Below are 23,004 nucleotides of genomic sequence, written 5' to 3' on the forward strand. Positions count from 1 at the left end.
GCAAATACGTCTTTGTACTTCTGGAACATGAGTCGGGCTTTGTATTTCAATCTTGGGTTCAATTACTTGTTTACTTTGATCAATCTAGGACTTTCCTCAAAACCCTGATTCCATTCTCTGATTTCTTGATCATCTGGAAGCAATCAGTTAGGCCCACCTCCCTCCTTTTGTTTGACTCCTCACCATAATCCCAAGACGGACCTAGTAGTTCTGAACTGTCATTTTGAACTTCAATAACTCGTTCAGAGTGCACCTCTTCAGTGGCCACTAGTGTACTGGAACCTGAGAATTCTTCTTTGGAGTCAACTGGTTTCTCTAGCCGTCCAGTTAGCCGAATTGGTCCTTCTCCAGGATTCTGTTCAATGAACTGGTCTGGAAATTGCTTCCTTTTCTTTTCAGACTGATCCTTGTCAAATAATACTCTATTTAGGTCTATTTTGGCCACTGAAAAAATATTCATTGCTGCCAGCATCCTCTCAATCTTCTTTACCCCATATTTGTGACAAACTTTCTTCTGGTTGCAGTGCCTTCCTCCAGCTTTTGGTGTTGTTTGTCTGGATTTAAATTCTTCTACTGGTGCCCTGTATTGTTAGAGTTTGATTAACATAATCGTGAATAGCCTATGCCGCTCGCAACCATGGGTGTCCTAGTAGCATCCCATATGCGCCTTGCACATCCAGTACTAAGAAGCTGGTCTTGAAATTTTCTTTTTCCACCCTTATCTGCATATATTTTATCATCATGGTTACCTGCACAACTCTGTGATCGGCCATTCAAACCTTAAACAGTGCTGGTTTTAAGTTTGTGATACCCATTCTTTGTTGAAGGTGTGCTCCCAGGATGTTTACACCTACCCCTCCATCCAGTATGACACCAGATAGTGGCTCCCATTGTTTCCTGACTTTGTAGTCTACCTGGTTCACCGGCCCTTCATCATCTTTGACAGCTGCCAAGTCAACTGCTCTGGCATCGGCTTTAGCCTTTCTTCACTGTTTGATGAATTTTGCTGCTTCAGGTAAAGTTTTTTTGATGTCTTCTAATTCAACTGTATGTTTCTAAATTCTTTCATTTTACATGAATTTTCTCTCTCTCTTGATTAGAGTTATTATCAGAACTAGAGGAATTGGGACTATCTTCACAGTGCCACTCCTCTGAAGTCGCGGAGCGGAGCGTGGGTCGGCACTCACACACACACACACACACAGATACACAGAGAGCTTACATAGTATGCAGAGAATCGTTTGAAGGGTTATATCCCAAAACTTTATTATCCACAAAAATATAAGTGAGTATATACAAAGAGTTAGTGATAAGTGAGTTAGGCGGGCGGGCGACCATATCCGTATGAGAGGCCACTTGGGCTTTAATCCCAACAACCTCCCACTTAAAGTCCAATGTGGCACTTTAAGTAACTGTAAATCTATGAACATAAATGTACAAAGATTTAAATGGCTGCCATCTATCCAATGCCCAATAACTCACGACAATGCACAAAGCCCTCTCCTGGAAGTCCCTTTGTGAGTAGATCAGTAGGATTGTCCTTGGTGTGGATCTTCAACAGTTATATCTGCTTGTCTTCAAGTACTTCCCTAATGAAGTGATATTTCACATCAATATGCTTAGTCTTCGAATGGAACACTGGATTCTTTGCCAATTGTATAGCACTTTGACTATCACAATATAACTGTGGCATATCTACTTTGATTCCCAAGTCTGCTACCAATCTACCAAGCCAAATAGCTTCTTTGCATGCCTCATTTGCTGCAACATACTCAGCTTCTGTAGTAGACTGCGTAACACAATCTTGTAATTGAGATCGCCATGATATGGCACCACCAGCCAATGTAAAGACATAGCCTGATGTAGATCTCCTGTTATCCAAGTCTCCAGCATAATCTGAGTCAGTGTATCCTCTGACACTCAAATCCTGACTACCATAGCATATGCGCATACTCTTTGTATGTTTTAAGTATCTCATGATACCTTTCACTGCCTCCCAATGTTTCTTGCCGGGATTTGACATATATCTGCTAACCACTCCCACTGCAAATGCAATATCCGGACGTGTAGCAATCATTGCATACATCAAACTACCCACTGCAGACGCATATGGAATCTTATCCATTTCAACTTTTTCTTCCTCAGACACAGGACAATCTTGTTTGCTAAGTTTCACATGGTGGCAATGGAACACTCAATGCCTTTCCCTTCTCCATATTGAAACGTTGCAAAACCTTGTCAATATACTCTGTTTGAGATAACCAAATCAACTTCTTTGATCTGTCTCTCTCAATGCGCATACCAAGTATATGACTTGCCTCACCCATGTCTTTCATGTCAAACGATTTTTCCATCTTTGACTTCAAAGCTGAAATTTCTTCCAAGTGTTTGCCAGCAATCAACATGTCATCCACATACAAAATAAGGATCAGCCAACTGCCATCCTTAGCCTTCTTTGTATATAGACAGTGATCGAACTCACTACGTTTGTAGCCTTGAGAAAGCATAAACTGGTGGAACTTATGGTACCATGCCCTCTGTGATTGTTTTAAGCCATAAAGACTCTTTAACAACTGGCATACCAAATCTTCCTTGCCTTTCTCAACAAACCCTTCTGGCAGGCAGCTGCATGTAAATTTCCACATCTAAATCACCATGCAAGAATGCTGTCTTGACATCCATTTGGTGCAACACCAAATCCAATATAGCAACCAATGCAAGAAAGCATCTCAATGTAGTCATCTTGACCACTGGAGAGAAGAATTCATCAAAGTCAATGCCTCGTTCTTGCTTAAAGCCCTTGGCAACAAGCCTTGCTTTGTACTTTGGCTGACTATCATGAGCGGTGATCTTATACCTATAAACCCATTTACAAGGTAGAGCCTTTTTGCCCTATGGTAATTTAACTAGCTTCCATGTCTGGTTTTTATGCAGAGCTGTCATCTCTGACTGCATAGCCAACTGCCATTTTTTTGAGTCAACCACTTGTAATGCTTCCTTGTAACAAGATGGTTCTCCGCAATCTGTGAGCATGACATAATTTAGAGATGGCACATAACGATCAGGTGGTTTGGAGACACGCTCAGAACGTCTAACCACAATTGATTCTGCCTCTCTAGCCACTATAGGTTGTTCCTGAGCCTGACCATGCTGTCTTGATGTGCTAGCACTAGGTCCATATTCCCTAAAGACAACTCTTCTGATCTCCTCTGTCTTCTCTAGCTTAGCGTGAAACTTGGCTTCATTGTAATGCACATCATTGCTACAAATAAGTTTTCTAGACTCAGGATCCCAAAGCCGGTAACCCATCTCGCCCAATTCTCCGTAGCCAAGAAATATACACTTCTTGCTCTTTGGTTCTAACTTATTCCTGAACTCTTTAGGAATATGGCTATAAGCTTCACAACCAAAGACTCTGAGATGCTTATACGAAGGTGCCTTGCCTCTCCATAGCATCTCGGCCACTACACTCTTATCCACAACCCTACTAGGAGACCTGTTGATCAAATGGATTGTTGTACGCCATACGCTGTAGTCTCTTCTGCTACGTTGAAGTAAACATTTTCTGCCAGTGTCAGCATGATTGTGGAACAAGCTAACTCGTCAAGCTCTTCCCACTCATCTTCAGCCATACCTTCTGGTCTCTCCCCTTTGAGCTTCAGTGGCTTCACTTGTTTTTTCTGCACCAAAACCTGCCAAATCTGCTTCTTCTAGAATGGAAAGTTTGTGCCATCCAGCTTCTTTATGTTGTAAAGAGTTTCACTTTGAGAAGATGCCATATCTGCCAAATTGTTTACTTCTGGAAAAAATCCGGCAGCATTTCCCCTGTAAACTGGCCTCTGTACACAATAAACAAGCTGTAAACAACAAGCTGAACACCTCTCCTCAAGAACTGTCAGTATTTTGAAAAATTTTGACAGAGTGTCCCCTGTAAACTGAGCTCTGGGAACCAAAAGATAGCTCAAAAAACAATCATAAATAGCTGACCAGTGACAAATCTGAAAATCTCTGTAATATGCTATCCTGTAAGCATGCACTGTCTCCTGTCTGGGCGATGACAGAACCTGTATCTGTCTCAAGACTGAACCCTGAACAATGCCTCAACGGCCTGATGCATAAGATGCAATCCAGTGTCTACACAAAGTCATACATCCTATGGGATAAAAGTCGCCGAAGAGGATGCGTGTAGAGGGGAACTCCAACAACCTAATCCACCTCACACTGGGTAACCCAGCCCCCAGTGCTTGGCTTCAAAAAACCTCACACACGACCCTCACAGATGGCTCCGAAAACTGCCCAAAACTAGCATACATCCTACAATAGACCAATCACTGTCCTATGACTGCTGCGGCGGTCTGTCTGCTAGCGTGACTCACAACTAGCAGACCCACAATCACAGTACATCAATCTGTAATACATGCCAGTGGTGTCAAGCCGTCGTATGGCCACACCTCCCCTGGAACCTGGCAAGCACAAGAAGTAGCAATACAGACTTCAATATATATATATCTGATGATATATATGTGTACCTGGTCTATAGATGATGCTTTGAAGACGAATGAGTGATGTATGTCGATGTCGATATTGATGCCGACCACCTCCTGCTTGCCAATCTACACAAAACGGGTTTCTTTGCGGCTGATGATGTAGTGCTCAGAACAAAATTCTGAGGGCATAAACAGCTTCGAAAGGGGGGTAAAACTGTAGGTCACCTGCTGGAAACGCTCCCGGAACGCCGAGTGTGAATTTCCAAGCTCCGGATCCAGAATTTGCTTGAAAAGTGAGCGCGCGTGATTACGCAAATACGCACTGAACCAAGCTCTGATACCAATTGAAGTCGCGGAGCGGAGCGTGGGTCGGCACTCACTCTCTCTCTCTCTCTCTCACACACACACACACACACACACAGATACACAGAGAGCTTACACAGTACGCAGAGAATCGTTTGAAGGGTTATATCCCAAAACCTTATTATCCACAAAAATATAAGTGAGTATATACAAAGAGTTAGTGATCAGTGAGTTAGGCGGGCGACCGGCCATATTCGTATAAGAGGCCACTTGGGCTTTAATCCCAACATCCTCTGTTCCGGTGTTTGCTTTGCCCCCTTCATTGTTTCCCATTGTAGTAAGATCTGATTTTACGCTTCCTAGACTGCAGCCAGCATAGTCTCACAAATTCCAGATCCTGACTGATGTAGTTGTCTTTTCTCAGAAGACTGGGTTGATATCTTTTGAATGACTCAAGTATCTAAACTTTCTGGCTGCTTTGGTAGCTTTTTGGCTAGATCTTCTGTGATCTTAGCCGGCCGCCAGTTCTCTCTGCTCGTGCCATTCATCAACTACCTTCTCTTGCCCTTTGCCTTCCATACCTCTCTCTGCTGAGCCCATTTGCTAGTTTCAGGACTGATTGGTTTTCCCGGCTTATCTGGGATTTCCTCAATGATTACCCCTTTACTGCATGTAACTGCTTGTACTGGAACTGGCTCTGGGGCTTTTGCCTCAGTAGCCGCAGTATTGGGTGCCTTTGGGCGCTGAGCCGCAAAGTGCCCATACTTGCCACAAGTATAGCGATTAAGGCTTCGATTTTGAAAATTACCACGATCCCGGAATTGGCCAATACCTCCTTGGTATCTGCCTCGCCCAATACCAATGCCACTGGTACCTGGTTTCTCCTCTTGTGGTACATTGGTTGTCTCTGCCTTACTTGGTTTAGCATTAGTAAATGCCACTAGAGACATATCATTTTCCTTCTTGAAGTGATGAATTCGAATGCCACGATTGTTCCATAAATGACCATATGCTTTGCAATAGGTACACTATGGACATTCATTAGAAACATGATCTTTAGATTTGCACCTTGAGCACTAGGTTTCCATTCTCCTCACTGGTTGTCTGGTCTGGCTGATTTCAGCAATATGCCGAGCCATTTCATCAAGCTTCCTAGATCAAGACCCCTCCTTGGCCTTGTCCTTGCTCTTTTCATCTGAGTTGTTGTTAGAGCTACTGGAGGTCTCACTAGAATCGGAATTCTCAGTGGAAGAACTGCTACTGCTAGACCTCCTCTTCTTGTGGCTTCTCTCCTTCATAGCTTGTTGTTCAAGCTTCAAAGCTCTCTGCACCAAATCATTAAATTTCTTTATTGGTGCAGGTACCTCTTGTTCTTTGAGCTTCTTACTGTGGAACCCATTTAGAAACCATGTGCATAGCCTCTTTTCCGATGGTGGCTGTTGCAACTGCCTGGCTAACTTCTTGATCTTCTCTACATAACTTCTCACTGACAACTTCCCGTCCCTTGTCTAATTTGATCTAGCTCGTAGAGGATGTCCTCATCACCTCTGTTGTCTGAATACTTCAATTTGAAAGCCTTAAGCAATTTGTTGTATGATCTGAGTTGACACTCAGCCACATAGAAGCCTTTGCCAAGAGCTGTGAAGTGGCGAATGGAATCTCTACAGCTTATCGCAACTGCTACCCAATCCCATAATCCTTTGGAAGACATCCACCGGCCCATAAAGGACAGGACCACCGAGTGGGAGCAACGTGCCTCTAGGCCCTGTAGAGCTAGCTCGTGGTTGAAGTTATCTTGCGTCGCAAAGCCATCTTCAACCTTGTCACAGGCTGAGCATATTCAACCCGTGTAGATTTTATGTCCTCAGGGTATGCTAACCAAAAGCTATCGGCTTCATAACCTTCTCAGGCCCAGAAGCATTGGCATCACTCGCCCTCTTTCTACCTTCTGCTAGAAAACACGAAGTCCATGCCGACAGACTTGCCCTCACCCTCCAAGATCAGCCCTTCCCCCGGTGATTTGTCTGAGGAAAATATTCTCCCCAGTTATCTTCATCGATATTATTCAACTCAGCATACTGTTCAAAAGCTTAAATATGAAAATGTGGATCATCTTTCTTTCCTCCTTTGAACACTGGGAAAGAGATCTTCAATGAAGAAGTATAATCATGCCGGTCGGCGTCGTCTCTGCTTCTTCTGACCTTGGGAGCCGACTTTGTCGTCGTGAAGACTTATTGTAGTGATCTGCGTCAACATCCCAGTCAACTTCTTCTTCAGTTTCAGTCTCTGTCTCTTCTCTCGCTTTCCTATTGGAACTGTGACAACTGCCCTTTCTGCCCTTGGCCTCAACTGCCTTGTGTGTGGACCAAGAACTCCTGGTCTTGTGTTCCTCACGCTCAGCCCTTCTCCTCCTAGAATCACTAAAGTGCTAAGAGTCCATGGCCTCTTCAGCATGATTGTGCTCCTCTTGAGCCTCAGGGTCCTTCTTGGGGTTAGACTCTCTTTTTGATACCTCAAGAATAGGGTCGACACGGTTGGAATCAGTGCCTAACCGGGTTGACGGTTTGCGACCACGACTGGCTTTGGGCACCATAGGTGTGCGCTCCTTGCCGCACTGTCGAAGCAAGGGACTTGCCGATACACCGTGTGCGAGCCACAAATGGCTCCAAGCACACAACAAGACTAATCTAGCAAGCTCAAAAGAGGGCAATGGTGTGTCACTCACCGCTCTATGCTCCTGCCGTGGAGGATTCCTCGCCGCGATGAAGAAGAAGCTGCAGTCGTGCCGCGCTCAACCGCTTCGCCGCCATCGTGCCTTCGTAATGCTCAATCGCACACACACTCTCCCTCTCTCTCTCTCACACATACACACACACACGAGGAGGTGAAGAAGAAGAAGATGGAGATGGAGATGGAGCAAGAGCGCTCTTCTATTGCACAAATGAGAGAATAAGTGAATTTTAGGTTTAGTTGGCTTTTATATGAGCTCACCCCATTCACACTTGGGCGCCCATGCTTAGCCAACTAATCCCTTGAATGTCCGAGTTAGAGTGCGCCTCTCATCGGCGATCACTCTTACCCTTTTTCTATTGGTCCGACAAGCCCGGTACCTGACTCTACCAAATACATAATACACGTCCGTCGTAGGTGATGGGGTGTCCGTGAGCCGTGAGGGTTAACATGCCCCCCTTCTTGATGTAGATTCCGTCCTCGGAAGCTATTGAGTTGAAGCTCGTTCGTCGAGGTGGAAGAGCATTTGAGATGAATGTCCTTAGCCTTCTTCAGTCACTGCAAAATCAAACAACATTGGCACAGTAATTGCATTCTCATAAGTGATTAAAAAGCATATGCAGTTTTAGGTAGACAAATTGATTGGTAAAAGAATTTCAAACAATTTGTCAGCAATGAACATTAAATTGCAATGTAATCAAATGGATAAACAGATGTAAAGGTAAAAAATTAAACAAGTCTGGGGTCGCTTATTTGACGGTCGAAAGGCACTAGAGATCGAATATTAATACCATGGGTAAGCTTCTTAATTTTCTGTGGTCAATTAAGTTGTTTAATCGCGAGAGCCAAGTATTCATGTTCGAGGGCTGACTAGAGGCTATATCTAGAAGACCTTGTAGTTAAGCTACCATAAAAGGAATTTCTCATGAAATCATCGCCTGACTGATTACTTTTTCTTTGACCCCCCAAAGTCTTTTCACAGTGATTCAATTTGATGTGTGTGCTTATTTTGTATGCCTTGGGTTTTTTGCTTTTCAAGTAAAAGCGCCCATACTGGGAACCTCTAGGGCTCTAGTACCATAGGCAATACATATGAGTGAAGTACCAAATCAAGCTGAGATTTCTCTTCCAGCTTAAGATTTTACAGTGTGGCACTTTGATTTTTTGTTTGTTCATTTTCAACATTTTAATTTTGTAACTTTGGGGGGTCATATAACACTGATACACCTCCCCAGGCTCATCACACTAGTAAACTCCCTTTATAATACTTAAGCGAAAGGTCAATAGGGTCAAGCCCACTAGAAAGCCCTAGTACATTTCACACAATGCTGCCTAAATCGGATTAAGAACCTAAGTAATCATTGATTATTAGGAAGGCATTCCCCATGGTATTAAGAGAAGATTTCTAACACCTAACTTGGTCAAACTAGTTTATCGGACTGCTTGATTTTTAAACCTAGACAAGTGATTATGACAAAAAATTACATTGAATTAAATGTTTGATACTAAGCAAATGCGGTGAATATTAGGCTACCAATCACAATTAAAGCTGACAATCATAGATGCAAAAAAGATAAGGGGCAATGCTAATGGACAAGAAACACCTGTTTGGTCGATGGTCGCGCTTGATTTGAAGAGTGAGTCGAGATAAAGATTCCATGAAGGTCCAAATCCTACCAATAGCAACACGCTCCTGTACACACTAGGAAACAAAAGGAATACCTCCAGGAGGCACATTAGTGGGAAAAGAGAACTGTGCTAATCACTCAACTCTAAAACAGAAACACTCCTATCGTACTAATCTTACCTACCCTCCATCACTCAAGTGATGAGGATCAAAGGTGTTTTATGGCATAGGTTTCTGTTTCACTGTACCAGATGTGACATGTGTAGGTCTGAGTCAATGTTTTGACTTTTAATGTGTATACTCGTTTGCTAATTGCTCTTGCTCTTTATTTATTTTTTATTTTTTTTGTGAGTATAAAGCTTTATATGTACATTCCCTAAGATTGGTGATTGAGAGGTCAGGGAAAAAGGTTGAGAGGGAAACAAATGAATGATGACTGTCAGCCAACACTCCCCCCTTCCTTGGGTAGATCATACCGTTTGAAATGAGCTTGTCACCCTTTGAAACCAATTGTTCCAGTTGGTAATAGGTGGAGATTTTTGCCAGTAGTTTTCTATTACCTTAGGCGCCTCGTCTAGTTGCAAGGGTGGTAAGGTACTCTCCCAAGATCGAACTTGAAGTAGTTCATCAGGTGATTCTTGAACACTGGGAGGTGTGGATTCCTTTGTAGCTTTATGGAGGTCCACTATTGTAGATGGAGGCTGTGTAGAAGCTTTTACCTCTATGGATGTATTACATGAGGAGCTAGAAGCTTCATGGAACTCCCCCCTTCCTGAGCTAGGTGGAATAAATTGGTTTTGCCTTGGAGCCCAAACTAGCTCTGGACTAGGTGTGTAGCATTCTGTGATCTTTCCCTTCCCACGATCATTGATTCGTTTTGGAGCTACGGGATTGGGCTCACGTGGGTCAGGTGATAGGTAACAGCACAATCTACGTTTTGGCACCCAGATTTGATCATTTCCTTGATAGTACCCTTGGGCTTCCAATAGTCGTTTAGGGATCCATCGCAACATTTTCTTACTTTTCTTGGAGCGAGTGGTACGTTTCTTACAAGGCTTCTGTTTTTTAGCACTAGCTATGGTCACTAAAGAAGCTTTAGGGACCCACTTGTATGTTTTCTTCGTTACATTAGGATGAGTCTTGTCAGAAGCGATATGCATTGCTTGTAGCATATTTAAGGGTACAGCCATTTCATCCCCCTCAGGTGTTACCCAGGTCGTCCCCCTATTTCCCCAAGTGTCTATGGTTGCTGCTAGGTGGACCCAATCCACATTGTCTGACTCAGTCATCCCAGGTAGGATATCCATATAAGGAGAGTTCTCCCCAATATCTGTGTCTTCGTTACATGTGTAACAATACTGTAATGGAGCTGAGTGAATTGTTGTGTCTGATCGATTATCAATGATGAATTTATTTCCTAGAGGATGCGTTCGACCACTTAAAAAATCAACTCGAATGACAGAGTCTTGGAACTGTAAGTAGACGTGGTTTTTGGACCAGTCATGCACCATTTTTGCTTCCCTCATGAATGGACGCCCTAAGATCATCTCAAATGACATAGGATGCTTGGAAAAATCCATAACAATGAAAGTCTGCCTTACCTTGTGTCCCAAGACCTTGATTCTGAGATCCTTTAGCATTCCAATAGGCATAACAATAGATCCATCATCCATTTTTACCACTACGCTTGTGGCTTCAAGGTGAGGTCGCCCCATAGACTCCCAATAACTCTTTGTCACCATGCTGACTCCCGCACCACCGTCAAGGACCCCCTTTACAGTTAATCCTTTAGTAGTGATTGGTAGAGTAGCATTAGATTCATCACCTTCAAAGTATTGCCCCAACTTGTTAACGGGTACTTCAATTACAGATTCATGTCCCGCTAGGTCAGATGGTGGTGCTAAATGTTCCTCATCATTCATTACCGAGTCAGGTTTGTTCATATGTGCAAACTGTGGTAATCCGGCCTGTAATTCTCCATTGAGGAAGGCTCGAAGAGCTAAGACTAGCTCGGGGTCTTTGTATAGTTTGGACATGATGGTGGTTCTAACTTCTGAAGACATGAAATCCATCAATTTGGCAACATTTAATGGCATCTTGTGGGACGTAGGACCCTGACAAGAGAATGGTGAAGATGGAATCTCCACTTCCTCAAGGGGGTCGGGCATTCCCTCACCAAACATTCTCTCTAGTAGGAAAGGTGTGTGTCCACTTTCAGATGTCCTACCCTCACTCTCTTCCCGAATGATACTGGGTATAGCTATCGGCCTGTAGTTCTTGTGAGGTTGAACTTGTGTGGGAAACACTGTGTCCGACATCTGGATATGTTTGGGTTCAGGTTCTAATGTTCGTTGAGTTTCTTCCACCAAACCCCTCAGTTGTTGGACTCGTTCAATTTCCACTGTTGGGTTTGGATAGGTTCCAATATTTCTCTTGCAATCCTCATTTTTCATCTCTCGTGGCTTATCTTGGGGGTTCGCAACTGGGTGGTTTAACTTTGAATACTCTTTTGGTGTTCGTCGTAATTCCCTCTCGTGATCCTCCTCACTGGCTTTTTCCTTTGTAGTAATAGTTTTGGTCTCCGTGGTCTCTATCGAATCTGAGTCATCCTCAGGGTCATTCATATACACGGGATCCTCTCCTGTCCCTTTGTTAGTCTTTGAACTAGGTTTTGAGCTAGAAGCATTAAAGGATTTCTTTCTTCGTGTTTTCTTCTTTCTCGCTCGGCCAATGGATGCAGCATCTCTCTCTTCGAGGATGTAATTTTGCTTTTGGAGCATCGACCGTGTGAGTGCATTCACTGGTGCTATGTTTATAGTTGGTGGTGTCCCATCAACAATCTCTATTATGTTCAATGGTGTGATTTTCGGTGCGTTTGGATTGTTAGGACACTGTGCGATCAAATGATCTATGCCACAACGATTACAAGTGAGTATTGGCATTGCCAATGCACTCCCTTGACTTGTTTGCATTAGTGCGGCATTCTTTTGCATTCTAATGGGGCACTCAGCTACTCGATGTGGTCCACCACATTCGTAGCACTGAAGAGGTGGTCTCTTGGTAAAACTATTAATGTTTTGGCCTCTTGCTGCTACCGTAGTAGCTTGATATACCGGTTTGATTTGTCCCCAATGGTCTTCCATATAGTACATGGGACACTCCTAAAGCATGTCGACTCCATAGGTGATACTAGAGTCTATGTCCTCTTCGCAATCTACATAAGTACTAGATGACTCGCAATCTATTTGGTTCATAGGTGTAACTCTTGGATGAGGGGGTTGCGGTCCTAGCACTGGAGGTGGCAACGGTGTGGTTTGGACCACATTTTGGGTTCTAGGGACCATGTGCTGTAATGGCAACTGTTGCTCCATGGGTGGGGTAGGCATCAATGCAGGAACTCGAGGTGAGTCTGCCCAAGTTATAGGCGGTCTATTTTCCATGATGCGTTTAAGCATTAGGCAATCCTTCGTTTGATGGCCATACCTACCACACGCGTTACAAGTCCCGTTAAACTTTACTCTGAAAGTAGGGCATTCACTTGTAGTATGTGGGCCCAAGCAAATTGAGCACCATTGTTGCTCCCTTCTTGGATACATATGAGTGTTTTGTGGAGCACGATTACCCCTAAGGCTTTCTTGGATGGCCTTTGTGAGATCTGCCAAAGTCATCTCAGATATCGTTTGCTCTTTCACGATTGGCTTTATCTTCATTGGCTCATGTCCTGATGCTTGCGAGCTACTTGACTTCGGCTCGGCAGACACTCTTTCTCCTGCAATCATTAAATTATCCTCCAATTGGATTGCATTCATGGTGACTGCTTCCCAAGTAGTGATACCTCTAATGACTAGGCCATTATAAATACTTTCATGTCGTAGTCCCCTAATGAATCTATCGAGCAATTGGTTGTTGTTGAATCGCTCGTTTGGATTGCATCGAGAATTCAAATTCTTTAGGCGACTAATGAAGTCTCTCACGGATTCACCTTCTTCTCGTTGGACTTTCTGGAGCTGAGAGGCTACACACCAAAGTACTCCCTCTCGTATGTATTCTTTTAAGAACAGTCTCCTAAGAGTAGAGTAGATTGTTTTCTCTTCTACTCTTAAGGTTCTATACCAATCTCCAGCCTTTCCGCTTAGGGTCAAACTCAAAGCTTTACACTTATGTAGCTCATTGTGCTCTTCCAAGGAATCGCACACATGTTCAAAGACTTCCATATGCTTTCTAGCATCTCCGTCTCCACTGAATTTCTGTGTGAGCTTAGCTACTTGAACTGCCTTGCTCCTAGGCTCTCTATCAGGTGCACTACGCATGTTTTCCGCAATAGAGCGACCGATAGTTTGAGCAAATGCTGCCAAATCTCCTATTTGAGCAGGTATAATGGGTGTATGTGCTCCTGGAACCACATGTGAGATGGGAGTTGGCCTTGGCCTTGGCATACGCGCGGCTCTTGGGTCCCATATTTCGTATGGTGGTGTACCAGATGGTGGTCCAAAGTTTACAGGCGTGGCCCTAGGCATAGGGGGGTGCCTGATATGGCATGTTATTATTAAATGGCATGGCTCCACTTGTATAAGAGCTTGAATAATTCCATTGTGGATTGTAAGCTCTTGGAATAATCGGAGGTGTAGGAGCTACATGAGGCTGAGGTACGACAGGTGCACATGATTGATACATACATGTAGGTATAGTTGGGGGCACTATGCTACTAGGCATCGGCGCAGTGTTAACAAATGAACTCCATGGTGTATTTCTTGTCATGCTCACCATTGGGATATGCATGGTAGCCGTAGTGTCATTAAGAGAAAGATGAGCTAGATCTGGGAAGGTAAAGCTGCCACTTGTGGGTTCAAATTGTATTGAGGCTCCTGGCGAAACAACATATGGAGGATCAATGGGGCTCACTGAGGGGGTCTCCATTTGTGACAGGGTTGGTTGCTTGGCCTTTCCCGTATCCAAGAATCTCATTAGGCCTGTTGAAGGCATATTGATCCCTGTGTTCTGTCTTTCTAACTCGACAATCCTATGGAGGACATCACAGACTTTCTGTTGTTGCTCATCTATGCTAGTAGCACCCGATGTGGATTGTAGAACGTCTAACCAACCCACATGATAGGTGTGTCCTGTATACCAATCAGTTAAAGCTTCTGCTTGTAGGTCATACTCCCAATTTTTGTTTAGGAATATCCCATCTAGGCCTGGCATGCTGGAGGTTTCCCTTGAAGTGGAAGCATTATTGCTCCCCATAGCTTGCCCCTCCGTGACTGCTACCTTGGGAGCACTCGGTTGCTCGGTTGGCATGATTGTTGTCATAGGAGCCTTTGCTTTCAGGGCTCGACTTTGTTCTATCCCTCGTAGGTTCTCAATTTCCCTCTCCCTTGTTGCTTGCATATAGCGTTCGATCTCTTGTACTTCGGCAAGACTCCTACCATCGGGTAGTAAAACCTCAGAGGGAGATAGTCCTAAAGGATCAGGAGGTGCAGTGGATGGAACATTCACATGCACACTCTCAAGAAGCATAGGGTCCATTTTAGGCATGAATGACGAATTTACTTCCCCACTCCCTTCATTTATTTCATTAACCGCATGTTCGGAGCAAGTAGCTCTACTAAGGGTCTCTTTTAAGCGACTAAACACGCTGGACCCGGGCCGTGGGCCCATGGCATGCATGTCTTGACTTGAACTATCAGGATTTGGTGTAGGATATCCCTCCATGACTTCGTAGTCAGAGGAAGAATCACTAGACGCGATATGAGGATCTTGGGTCGCGCTACCTTGAGTCCCGGCCGAAGGTCCAGAACCTAGGGTGGAGGAATAATGGGTGCCCGCGTAAATGGAGGCACTACCAAAATGCTCGTGCTCTAACACTCGTCCAGAGCGTAGGTTCATATGACTTCCACACTCTAAGCGCGTTGGTGAGTGCCCGTGAAGGCCGCTCACTTAGTTTTTTTTTTTTTTTTTAAGGTGTTTATAACCCAAGTTTTTCATTATTTTTGGTTATTTTTTGTAACCGAGCCACAAAATATGGCGTGTAATAGCTCAAGACGAGCATTTTGGCTAAAGGAACGTGCCGTGCTTTACAGCTCTCTATTCGGCTACGTGAAGCCCTCGAAATCCTAAAAATAGTCTTTATAGTCCTCGAAATCCTAAAAAAAGTTTTTAAATATAAAAAGGTGTATAAACTATATTTTAAAACTGAGGACTAAGGTCTGGGTTTGGGCTTGAGCTTGGGGAATGATCCCCAGCCCGATCCTTCTTTTTAAAATTATTTTTTTTTTTTTAAGTTTTTTTTTTTTTTTTTTTAAAGTCGCCGCGGCCGCGCCGCGCGCGCGCGCACACACACACTTAACCTACACCTAACTTATCTACTTACAGCTAATAGAGATACTGCCACACACACTCTAACACTGTTTACGCAGTACTACAGTAGCTAACAGATCTACAAAACTAACCTTACAGAACTAACATTGAACCTTACAGAACTAACATTCCATAGTTAATACCTTAATTCTAACAGTACGTTGCAAAAAAATTGTAACTCCTTCTTTACAGAAAACAAAAAAGACAGTACAGTGTAACAAAAATCTTCTCCACACCACCACACACCTTCCTTCTTCACAAATCCTTCAATTGAAATTGCATCACAAGAAAGCGTAAAGTGCTTAACCGAGCTTAGTGTAGGGCATTTCCCCGGCAACGGCGCCAAAAATGTGCGCTCCTTGCCGCACTGTCGAAGCAAGGGACTTGTCGATACACCATGTGCGAGCCACAAATGGCTCCAAGCACACAACAAGACTAATCTAGCAAGCTCAAAAGAGGGCAATGGTGTGTCACTCACCGCTCTATGCTCCTGCCGTGGAGGATTCCTCGCCGCCATGAAGAAGAAGCTGCAGTCGTGCCGCGCTCAACCGCTTCGCCGCCGTCGTGCCTTCGTAATGCTCGATCGCACACACACTCTCCCTCTCTCTCTCTCACACACATACACACACACACGAGGAGGTGAAGAAGAAGAAGATGGAGATGGAAATGGAGCAATAGCACTCTTCTATTGCACAAATGAGAGAATGAGTGAATTTTAGGTTTAGTTGGCTTTTATATGAGCTCATCCCATTCACACTTGGGCGCCCATGCTTAGCTAACTAATCCCTTGAATGTCCCAGTTAGAGTGTGCCTCTCATCGGCGATCACTCTTACCCTTTTTCTATTGGTCTGACAAGCGCGGTACCTGACTCTACCAAATACATAATACACGTCCGTCGTAGGTGATGGGGTGTCTGTGAGCCGTGATGGTTAACAATAGGTAGAACTGAAAATTCTAACTGGGAGATAAGAGTTTTTTGGTCAAAGAGCGGACAACTCTAACCATGGTGATCACCAAAATGGAATTGGATCTGGTCTCTTCAGATAGCTGATTCCAGTGTTAGAATTTAGAGCTACTGGTTATGTGTCATTTCAATTAGTGAGACTGGAACAGAGTACTGGATTGAAATATAAGAGAACTAAACTGGAATGTTATACTGAAAAGAGAGACATAACTGAAAGACTGGAAAGAGTATTTGCAAATTTAGATTAATAGCTCAAGGATAACCAATACAGTGTATAATGGGCTTATGCTCAGATGATTACATAAGCAATGATTACAAAGTGAAGCTAGAGGCGTGCACCTGGAGTGGTTAGAAAACTAAATCCATAATGCAAAATTCAAGCAGCTAAGAAGCCTTGAAGCCCAATTACAATGTAATGGGTCCTATTTATAGTCCCGCAAGATTTACTACAATAATTGCCTGTGGTAATTACTGCTACTGTGATTGCTCTCGCTGTTTGGCCTTTCAAGGAGCAGTTCCCGCCTACTGGGACTGTCCTCGCCTTCTACAAGCTCATTAGGGACCATATATTTTTGCATCCATTGTAGGAGAAGTTAGAGGCCACAAAAGCAGATGATTGAGAAGATGCTTTTTGGCTTGGTCAGGAGCTCCATCGGGTTCACAATGTGGATATATCTTTGGTTGACCAAGCTTCAAGAAAAGAAGGGATACTACACCCATATTAATAGACTCAAATACCATTTGAACCTCATTTTAGTTTTATTGACATGATTAGACAACTGCAATTTTAGAATAATTTGTATGTTGCCATAAATATTTTCAAGGAGGTTGTTAATGTGGAAGACCTTCCATTATATTACAATGATTGCCTTGTGTCTGTAATACCACCCTTATGTCATGGCAAGGATTGTTCAATTGGAAGAAAGACATGATTGTCACATGTGGACATAATACCTAGCTTATAGGAGTGATTTTTTTAAAGGGGACAGTAAGATTTAGTAGAGCTATGGTCAATTTGATGCATCAGCATAGATTTTCCCTTTGATTTAAGAGAAAGTTGCATTTTGAGCTGCAATGGCATGGTCTTGTTGATCTTTCTAGACCTCACAAATTGATTGTGCCAAAGTACGAAGCCCTTATATGTATTCATTGTGGAAAAATGCATGAATGAGTTGAAACTTGACCTGTTGTAAGCTATTATTTTTTTCCTAGAGATAAACACAATAGTACAAGTTGTGCAATTCACCTAGGGGAGCATAGACATCCATGTGGGAGATTCATCAGCGATGACTCCTTGCATGTGAAGTGCAGGGTGATAGCTCCATGTTTGCAGGGTATCAAAAATATCCTCCATTTGGTTCACAGCCTGGAGGATCTGTGGAGGGATGGTTGTGGTTCTACAACACCACTAACATGCGAACTTAAAAGACTCATGACATGGTTGTTAGGTTGTTTGTCCAAGCGCCATGGAACCCATTATTTTGATCTCAATGAGAACATATCATTTTCAAAGGGTGTCATTTACTCTACCATGATGATCATAGATGCTGTGCAATATATTTTTTTAAACGGAGAGTAAACAATTAACATGCATGCCGCCTTACAAGTACCTCTATTATGTACTCCTTCATATTCTTGGATAGCACCCTCAAGCTCATGAAATCATACCCCATGTTCTTCTACAGAGATTGACAAGTTTGTTTCAAGTACTAGGAAGTGCAAGGATAAATACACATCCAAAATGTTGACATTGGTAAGGGATTGGCATATAGATAGAGTGAGTAGCTTCTTTTGAACTATGTATATTTATGTGGTGGGCTAGCTATTTATATGGTGGGCTAGCTATTTTGGTGTAGACTATTTGCCATGTGTTGTGTCAATTTGAAAAGAAAAAAATTGTTGTCATTGTATTCTCCTAGGAAAATATGTTCTTGGGTTGTTACTTAACATGGCACATTGTCAATGAATTTGTGTTTATTTTGGCTACTCTCATACTATCAATGTGTAACCAATCTTGCATATGTTGGTAGGGTTTTTAAAAAATCATGTAGTTTTGTTGACTTGCAAAAGTTCAACCACACATACAAACATTTGATGCTTTCCACAAGTTTGGATTGTGTTAGAGAACAATCCATTTCATATGTGTGCCTTAAATCCCATGTGGGAAGCCTATTGAGTAGATGGATGATATCATTTGTTTTGAGACTAAGATATGTATCAGTTTATAGGGGAAATGATGTCCGTCTTTTGACAAATTACATTGAATCGATTGGTTTATTTTAATCTAGTATTCATTATATTTGTTGCTTTTCATGGTTTGTTCTCTTAACATCTATTGCAAATGAAAACACACTAAAATCTACACTTCTGTTCATTTGCAGCTCAACGTGTGTTTTTGCAAAAGCATGTGCTTCTAAAATTGTTATATTACTAGTATACATAAAATAGTGGGTCATTACATTGCGTACGAAATCCGTATGAGGGGGGATGGCTCATTGCGAGAACGTCCGTATCTTGTCCGTATGTAGGGGGTAGGTTAGCATGTAAGATATCGTACATAGGGGGGTTTCTCTAATTTTGATGCACGCAGGTGACATCCCCCCATTACTAATAGTGAATCCCCCGGGATCATACCCTTGCAAGAAACAAAAGATGGTATGCTCATAAACAACCATGGATAACTTCACTTAATAAATCAAAACACATTATAAAAGGTATTAACTTATTTTTTTCTCAATATGTATCTCTTTCTTATTAAAATCTCTCTCTCTCTCTCTCTCTCTCTCTCTCTCTCTCACACACACACACACACACACACACACATATACATTGCAATAGATATGTGAGTTCTCTCACACACATATCATGTACCAAACTCAAACGTTTCTATTCATTTTAACTTTTGCAAACAATGTGTAATAGAGTATTAGAACTATAAAATAAAGGCAAACTTAAAAGTCTCGTGGTTTTTAGGTCAAAATTTGAATCTTTTGCTAAAAGCGTTTCCGGTTCACTTTAAGGAAAGCTTACAATCAAGCTGGGTTATTAAAATTCAAAGGACCAAATCCAAAACTCTTGAAGAGAAAATTGAATAAACGATCTAAATAACTTTTTTTTAACAAAAGAACCAGAGTCTAGAGACCAATAGCAAGAAAAGAGCAACAAAAGCGACTTCATATGAAAAGAACCAGTAACCAATGAATCATAAAACCAATGATTGGGTAGAAGATTGTCCGAAGCTCCTTGAGGCTCATCATTTTCCTCCTCATCATATAAGAGCCATCATCAGAGGAAGCGGACTATCAAACACAAGTAGCACTAATGTCACCAATAGAAACAAGTAACCAAGCCTCTTTCTTTGTGATAGCAACATTTTAGACAGAACTTACAAAGGAAAACATTTACGATGCCAGGCTCGCGGGTATCTATGGCATACACCAAACTACAGATCCCATTCTTCTTTGACAACTCGCATATACAACAAACTACTCGCATATATATTTTCCCCCTAGTTTTTGCTCCGATTCCCACCTCTCGTTCCCAATTTCATGCAACTATGGAACTTAGAGAGAGAGAGAGAGAGAGAGAGAGAGAACAATTAACTCATTAATTATCTGCTACCTATAATGCCAATTTGCATCCCTGATTCAATCTCCAATAGCCATTGTTGCCCCTTGATATGATCTGAAAGCTTGGCTGATGTAAATTCCATGACTATTCCACAAACATTCGGCTGAGTGTAGAACTACCTTCAATGCAGCGGCAACAGCAACGCCAGAGGAAATGCCTGCCAAGTAGGCCTTCCTCTTTGGCAAGTTGACACGCATAAGTCATGGACTCTTTCGTCGAGACTGTGATGATCTCATTGGCCAAGCTAACATCCGCCGTAGTAGGAATAAAGCCAGGACAGATTCCTTGAATCTTGTGTGGACCCTTGCAGCCCCCTAAGCAAAAATTGTAAAGCATAGTCTAAGAATGATAACCACAAACTCTTCGCAATAGGGAGGCCAGATACATACCAGACAGCACGGGCTCTCAACCGGCTCAATTATCGTCACCTTGATCTCAGGGTTATGTTCTTTGAGGAACTGCCCTGCTCCAGAGAAAGTTCCGCCCGTACCTGCTCCCTCTATGAAAATATCCACCTTCCCAGCATTATCCTTCCATATCTCTGGCCCTGCTTAATCAAACTCACAATTTCTAAACATACATATATTTGCCCAATTGTGGATTAACGGCAAGACTATAGAGACAATATTTACGTCCTCAACAAATACATAGGATTTTTTAGGTGTACCAACCTGTTGATTGGAAATGAGCACGAGGATTCATGGTGTTCATTGCTTGATTCAGCATGTAATTGTTAGGTCTTGTCGCAACCAGCTCTTCTGCTTTAGCAAAGAGTCCAGCTATCCCTACAGCAGGATCTGAAAGTAAAGGTTCCTTTAATTCATCTATCCTAAAACGCTCATCAGAGACAAAGGAGACATTCAGCTTAATGGCGATTAGGAGCAACCTATAAGGTAGATCTCTGCTCCCAATGCATGCAGAATCATGCGCCGCTCTAGTGATATGATGCGGAAATAACTGCTACAACTTTGTATCCTTTATGGATACCAAGAAAAGCCAGGGAGATGGTATTATTTCCGCTAGTGGGCTCTATTAGAGTAGTAAGCCCAAGTTTGATCAATCCACGCCTTTCAACATCTTCAATCATACTGTGAGAGTCACAAGGAGGCTCAGAAGCATGGCTGCCAAAGAAAATTGAGCAGGCGCAAATGCCATGTTGTCGGACAAAAGAACGAACAAGCATTCTTACAGAAGTGCGATGTGGTCCTTGACAGGACTGAGGGGTTGGTGCCACTCTAGCTTCCTGAAGATTCGGGCTAGGGCTCCTTCTTTGCTGGCTATATTCTTGAGCTCCACTAGAGGAGTCCATCCTATTAGCTACACAAGCCAGCACCAAGCACAAATTATACGTACAGAAAGGATTCCATCTGTGTGTGTGTGTGTGTGTGTGTGTGTGTGTGTGTGTGTGTGGCACCTCTGTGATGTTGGAGGTGATGTTCTCCTTTTGCATGGAAGGGTCATGGATGCCCTCCACGGGTATGCCCTCACTCTGCATCGTATCCTGCTTCCAAACAGCGAACGCGACCCCGATACAATTCCACTTGGGAAAACAAAAAAAAATGCAAGGAAAGACGAAGCAAAATTGGCACGAAGAGACGCAGCTATGGATCTGAAGGGTGTGCAGAGGGAGAAAGGCATACCATGGTAACAAAGGGCGAGGCACATGAGGGAAGCTTCACGAGGAAGGGATGCTATCAGTGTGAGGAAGATGGTGTCTTGGGTAGTGGTAGAGATATGGAAGAAAACTTTCTTTCTCTCTCAGAACTCGCCAGGGACCGAACATTTGGGACAAGGAAGTTGTAGCAACTGCACAACTCAAGCGAGGGCAAGTGTGTGGTATGAATAGCCCTTAAGTTTAAGGCTCTTTGCTTTAACCTGCCCAGAGTGCCCAGGCACGGGATATTTGCCGCTTAAAGGCATAGGGTAAAGGGGCCAATATAAGGCACCCTCAGTCTCTGGCCCTCTACATTGAAAGAACAGCCTCACTTGGTGAAACCTTTGTGATGTAACCCCAAGGTTGAGGGTTCGAGGCTCACGGGTTGCGTTCTCTTGGGTGTATTCTCTTCCTTTATTGGGGTGGGTGGTTCCCACGGTTGCCTCTTGAGGTTGTAATGTACATCAATGTACAATTGTAAATACATGATATGTGTAAAAAAGGATCTAGATGAGAAGAAAGAGTTTGAAAAGCTACTAAACAATGCACGCACATGCAAAGATTGGGAAACTTATTATAGATTACAATGACTGGTATCGTGGGTGCAAGAGAAGCTCTTGATCATGCCATTGGTGTTGCTATTGAGTTTGCATATGAAGAATATGAAGAGAAAAGTGACTTGGATGATGTGCAAGAAGAAAACAATAAATAAAATGAGGGTGCAGATGTGGAGACAAAGCCTATGCAGATGGTGGTATTGATGATGATGATGTTGAAGAGGCTAATGAGGGTCTGAATGTCCAAGATACTGATGCCTAGTGGCTACATAAAAGAAGATTAGTCAAGTTTTAGGTAGCATCGACCCCAACAAATCTAGAAGCTTGTTGAACAAGTCTTAAAGATGTTAGCTAAGGGAGAGGACAGGGAGGTACCATATCTTCTCATTGGTATAGCTATCTTAGTTTGCTAGTGGAGTAAATTAATTCTTTGAAATACCAATAAAAACACCCTCATGTGAAAGATTCTTTAATTTTCTTGTTAGGGCATGTGTCTTATGGCATAAGCACTTAATATCCCCCCCCCACCTCCCCGCCCCAACCCCCCTCTCTCGTGGGGTAGGTCCCCCCTCCCTTATGTATACGGTACGAGCATGAAATAATGGGGGCCTACCCCTATGGTATACGTTTATGTTTGACCTCTAAAAACACCCTCTTGTACACTCACGTGATACCATACGGAAATACATAGTGA

General features: G+C 43.0%; 1 protein-coding gene across 1 annotated transcript; it reads right to left on the reverse strand.

Annotated features, from left to right (window-relative positions):
- Positions 1 to 20,127: 20,127 nt before the first annotated feature.
- LOC147461477 (putative inactive cysteine synthase 2) lies at positions 20,128 to 21,594 on the reverse strand. Its single transcript, XM_086501027.1, has 7 exons — positions 21,514 to 21,594; positions 21,289 to 21,416; positions 21,087 to 21,187; positions 20,986 to 21,000; positions 20,771 to 20,896; positions 20,489 to 20,646; positions 20,128 to 20,413 (listed from the first exon to the last, which is right to left on the reverse strand). Exons 1-7 carry the CDS (start codon positions 21,592 to 21,594, stop codon positions 20,300 to 20,302), a joined length of 723 nt encoding a protein of 240 aa, XP_086357153.1. The 3' UTR covers positions 20,128 to 20,299.
- Between the last annotated feature and the right edge of the window lie 1,410 nt (positions 21,595 to 23,004).

This window comes from Adiantum capillus-veneris, chromosome 3, assembly GCF_014529385.1.
Source record: "Adiantum capillus-veneris isolate H3 chromosome 3, ASM1452938v2, whole genome shotgun sequence".
NCBI classification, from domain to species: Eukaryota; Viridiplantae; Streptophyta; class Polypodiopsida; order Polypodiales; family Pteridaceae; genus Adiantum; species Adiantum capillus-veneris.